At 45.9% G+C, this 4,692-nt stretch overlaps 1 protein-coding gene across 1 annotated transcript in view; it reads left to right on the forward strand.

Moving 5' to 3' along the window:
- The first annotated feature begins 291 nt into the window (after positions 1 to 291).
- Positions 292 to 4,692, forward strand: part of LOC101855263 (dentin sialophosphoprotein) — a 9,275-nt gene continuing 4,874 nt past the window's right edge. Inside the window, exons 1-2 of the mRNA XM_005100121.2 lie at positions 292 to 443; positions 2,193 to 4,212. Of these exons, the coding sequence (XP_005100178.1) occupies positions 306 to 443; positions 2,193 to 4,212 (2,158 nt within the window). The 5' untranslated portion in view covers positions 292 to 305. The remainder of the gene's footprint in view (positions 444 to 2,192; positions 4,213 to 4,692) is intronic.

The raw sequence follows: 4,692 nt of genomic DNA on the forward strand, positions 1-4,692 counted from the left end.
GCGTCTGTATGTGACTGTGAATACGTACGTACATCTATGCAAGTGCAAGCGCTATATTCCCTGAACCAAACTCTATCCGTGGGCGGTTGGCGTGTGCTCTGGTGTAGTTTTCTCCATATTTCCTATTAAACAACTATCCTCCTTATCTCCCTTCCTTCTTTTCTCTGTTACTCTCTTGTAACACCTCCAATCTTCAGCACTCTTTGACCTTATTGTGTTGCAAATGCTGTAAAACTCTTACTAAAACTAAACTAAAGCTCTACCCCCCCCCCGTGTGTCCCCCCCAGCCGGTGAGCAAAGAGGAGATGGGCGGCTGGGTGCGCGTGCTGACGTCAGAGACAGGAGCAGACACAGTTCCTGAGGGGCTGGAGGAGTACCTGGTGGCGGGAGATAACTCCTCTGATGCCGCCAGTCTACTCAGCTTTACCGTGCTCAAACAGTGGGTCAGTGGCAGTTATTGTGATGATGATGATGATAACGATGATAATAATAATGATTTAAATAATGATAATAATAATGATGTTTTTAATCTTGATAATAATAATGATATTAATAATAATAATGATATTAATAACTGTAAAAATAGTAATAAAGACGATGCTAAGAATATAGAATGGTACGGTAATACAGAAATAGAGAGAAAGACAGAGATAAACAGAGAGAGAGAGAGCGGGGGGGGGGGGGGGCTCAGGTATAAATGTGCAGTATTTTCCCCGTGCTGTCCACGTAAAACCTATTGAAGTACATTATCAAACACAAAAATTCCAAAGAAAAAAACAAGGGTAGCCTACCTTTGACGCAAGCCATCTCTCCCGGTCCCCGTTATCTGCTGCGCGAAGGGAAGTAACAGGGTAATAATTCGAGCAATGTATAGGGCATCTTTTTGTCAAGGAGTTAGTTCCCTTTTTAAATTCATTTCATTTTGGGATTTAACATCCTAATAATTTTTTTTTTAATAGAATAGTAATAACATTAATAATAATAATAATGTAGATCATTTCTATAGCGCCAATCCCGTGTGAACACCGCTCTAGGCTCTTTACATAAATGCAAGTACGAACAATATTTACACACGCTCATACACACACACACACACACACACACACACACACACACACACACACACACACACCACACACACACACCACACACACACACACACACTTGTTTATCACAGGCGCACGCTTACACATCATTACATAATGAGCACATAAGCCTAAAACAGTACATGATTTTAAAATATACACAATGCAATTCGCCGGTGAACAAAATACATAAAAGGATACATCATCATTTACATAGGACATGAATTTACTGACATAAAAATGATTTCATTAAATGCGTCTTTAAAGATGATTAAAATTTAGACTCAGATGTTGCATGTCTCAAGGGTTGGGGAAGAGAGTTCCAAACTGATGGAGCAAGGTGGGCGAACGATCTTTCAGCTAATTTTTTACCTCCTTTTCTGGGAACTCTTAAAAGGTCCTGATTGCCTGATCTTAGTGATCTAGATAGAACATAAATCTGAATGAGATCACTGAGATATGAGGAGGGAGCTTTGCTATTGACACATTTTTGACATAATATTGTAATTTTATATGACATGTTAAAAGCATCTTTTTTGTTTCCACGCATCGATTATTGCAATGCTTTACTAGCTAACTTACCAAATACCTCTCTTCACAAGTTACAAAGTCTTCAAAGTCATGCTGCCAGGCTTGTACTAAAGAAAAAGAAGAGGGACCACATTACTCCCATGTTAAGAACGTTGCATTGGCTTCCCGTGTCAGCTAGAATGTCATGTAATAGGGAGTGGTTGAAAACTTGCAGTGCCAGAACAAATAATTAAAAAACATTCTTTGTTATTTATCCCTGTTGAGAAATTGGAGTTACAGTTTCAAATCACAATTATATGACCTAATTGTGATGCAAATTACGTATTTTGTGTCTTGGATCAACATCATACTTTCAGTAAGATACAAGCAGGAATGTATTTTTAAGTGGACATAAAAAATGGTGAGCCCAAAAGAAAAATTTTAATAAAAATTGCCCAAGAGAAAATGTTAATAAAAACTGCCCTACTAGTGAAAAAATGTCATTTTCTTTGAATTCCTTCTTCTGACAAGCGTCTGATTTCACCACAAGGCCCCACATTAATTGTCTTCTCTCATCATGTCTCTTGACATTTCCAGGATATGGGAGACCTCGTGCCTAAACCATCCCAGGCTGGAACCTCAACCTCCCACGACTACGAGGACCCCGCGGACATCCTCGGCCCGACGGACACACAGGACACCAGCGACAGTAACAGGACCACGCCCTCTGTTGACACAACTGACGTCACATCGGATGTCTCTCAGCCCACCCTCGGGGAGACGTCGGCGTGTGGGCAGGAAGGTGTCGGCGTGATGGTCGCTTCTTCATCCTTGCCAGAGAGGACCAACAGCTGTGGTTCAAGGTCCCCGAAAATCTCTGAGGCGTTCGCGGCTCCCAACAAAAAAGACAGCGGCTTTTACAGTGTTAAGGGAGCGAACTCAGACAGCGACAGCGGGTGTGAGAACAGTAGTCGCGACGCTGGGGATATGGATTCCGGCTACGCGACACTAGACTCGCTTCGCTTCCGTCAAGGGCAACATGGTCGCTCGTCGTCCACCTCACACGGGCGTGGGGATCCAGCTGTCTCGGAAACTGGACTTCCTAGTGAGTCAGCGAGCTGTGGTGTCAACAACAGCAAACACAGCAGCAACAACAACAGCAACAACAAAAGCAACAGCAACAGCAGCGACAGCCTGAAAGACTCTCGGTCCGTCCTGTGTGACAGCAGCCTCGGGAGCTGTGTCAGTGGCGCCACCTCAGAGAGCAACAGCCCCGACACCTCGCCCGTCCATGCGGCCTGCTCAAACACTAGTGCTTCCTCCTCAGCTCCCTCCTCCTCCTCTCTTCCTCATCCTCCTCCCACCTGTGTTCAGAATTCCTCCGATAAACATTTAACCTCCAATCCTCCTGCACAAAGCCAATCTTCGTCTTCCTCAGCCAACGTCACAGACCAGAAGAATCCAACAGGGTCTGACCTTGACGAAGGTCACTACGACCGACTGACCTCAACAGACGAAGCACCAGAGGTCACTGACCTTGTATCGCCCACTTATGTCAAAGGTCAACCTGCGTGTCAAACCCCTCTCAGCCCTTCCAATGACCGTACTGTTGTGTCTCCCAGCGATAACGAATATTCCGTTGTACTCAAAAGATCCAGCAGATCAAAATCAAAATCTCCAGAAACATTTCCAGCCCTCCCCACCCCTCCCCCGGACCAGACAAGCGACTCAACGACGGACAGCAGAAATCCTGGGTCAGACGTGACCGACTCCCGCCCCCATGAGTCATCGGGCGAGTCATCGTCTGACAAGGAGAAGAAAAATACTCCCGCCGGTGAGGACTCTGACGACTTGACCAAGTTTGGAGAAGATCTGTTCGAGTCCCTTCTCCAAAACACGTGCCAGGAATCCGACGCTGATTCTGTGGAGTTGGACTTCACTCCTCGCCCCCCGTCTATGTCCCTCCAGCCACCTAGTGATATTAACGACGCCCAGCACGATCGAGTCTTCGACGGGAACTCCAGCGTGGACAGCGAGAGACTCAGCTCCCCCCACTCCCTCTCCCCCACTAGCATCTCCGGCAAGTTGGAACAAGACGCCAGTGCCCTCCCCTCCTCCGGGAATTCCTCCAACCCCGACCTCTCGGAGGAAGGGTCACAACCTCTCTTGTCATCGTCATTATCGTCGTCATCAGCGACAGACGACAGAGGAGGGGCCAGGGAACAAATGTCTTCAGAGCCCCCTACTGGTGAGGATGGGAGTGAAGACGACTGCCCGCCCCCTTTGCCCACGTCTCCTATTCCAGATCTAGGTCCCTCCTCCCCCTCATCCTCCTTCACTCCTCCTGTAGACTCTGAAAGTTGTCCACGGAATGAGGGAAAATGTGACCCATCAGAACCGTCCATTGTGAAAGACACTACCACAGCCTCCACCGCTTCGACGTCTGCTCAAAACTCCTCCGGGGCAGAACCTTCCTCGTCTGTCGCTGAGACAAAGGGGGAGAACCTTGACTCTCTGGATGGCTCCAGCCATGTGCCAAAAATAGCAGCCAATGAGAACGCTTGCAATGGCAGCGCCGTTTCACCGAACTCCACTGCGGATGATGTATTTTTTAAAAGTGAGGAAATTCTGTTTTTTTTTTTTCCCCTATGAAGTCCTGGGGGGAGGGGTTTGATGGGGGGGGGGGGTTGGTTGTTTTTCTGAGGTATGATTTTTGCTTTCTGTTAGACTCATCTATCTATCCGTTTGTCTGTCTGTCTGTCTCTCTGTCTGTTTGTCAGTCTATCTATCTGATACAATTATCTGTCTGTCCATCCATCTGTCCATCCATTCATATGTCTGTCTGTCTATCTGTATAGGGTTATGTTTTGTACGTAATAATATGTAAGCTTGAGTGTATGTAAGCTTGTATGTTTGTGTGTATGTGTGTATGTACTTGTGTGAGTTGGAATATATTATTATAAAATTATAAATGGATATGCTGTCAAAGTTTCAACCCCACCCACCACCTGTACGTATTATTGAAATTCTTTCCTTGAGAGAGTAAAACATTTTCAACTCTCTCTCTCTCTCTCTCTCTCTCTCTCTCTCTCTCTTT

The sequence above is a fragment of the Aplysia californica genome, unplaced genomic scaffold (assembly GCF_000002075.1).
Source record: "Aplysia californica isolate F4 #8 unplaced genomic scaffold, AplCal3.0 scaffold00236, whole genome shotgun sequence".
Lineage (NCBI taxonomy): Eukaryota > Metazoa > Mollusca > Gastropoda > Aplysiida > Aplysiidae > Aplysia > Aplysia californica.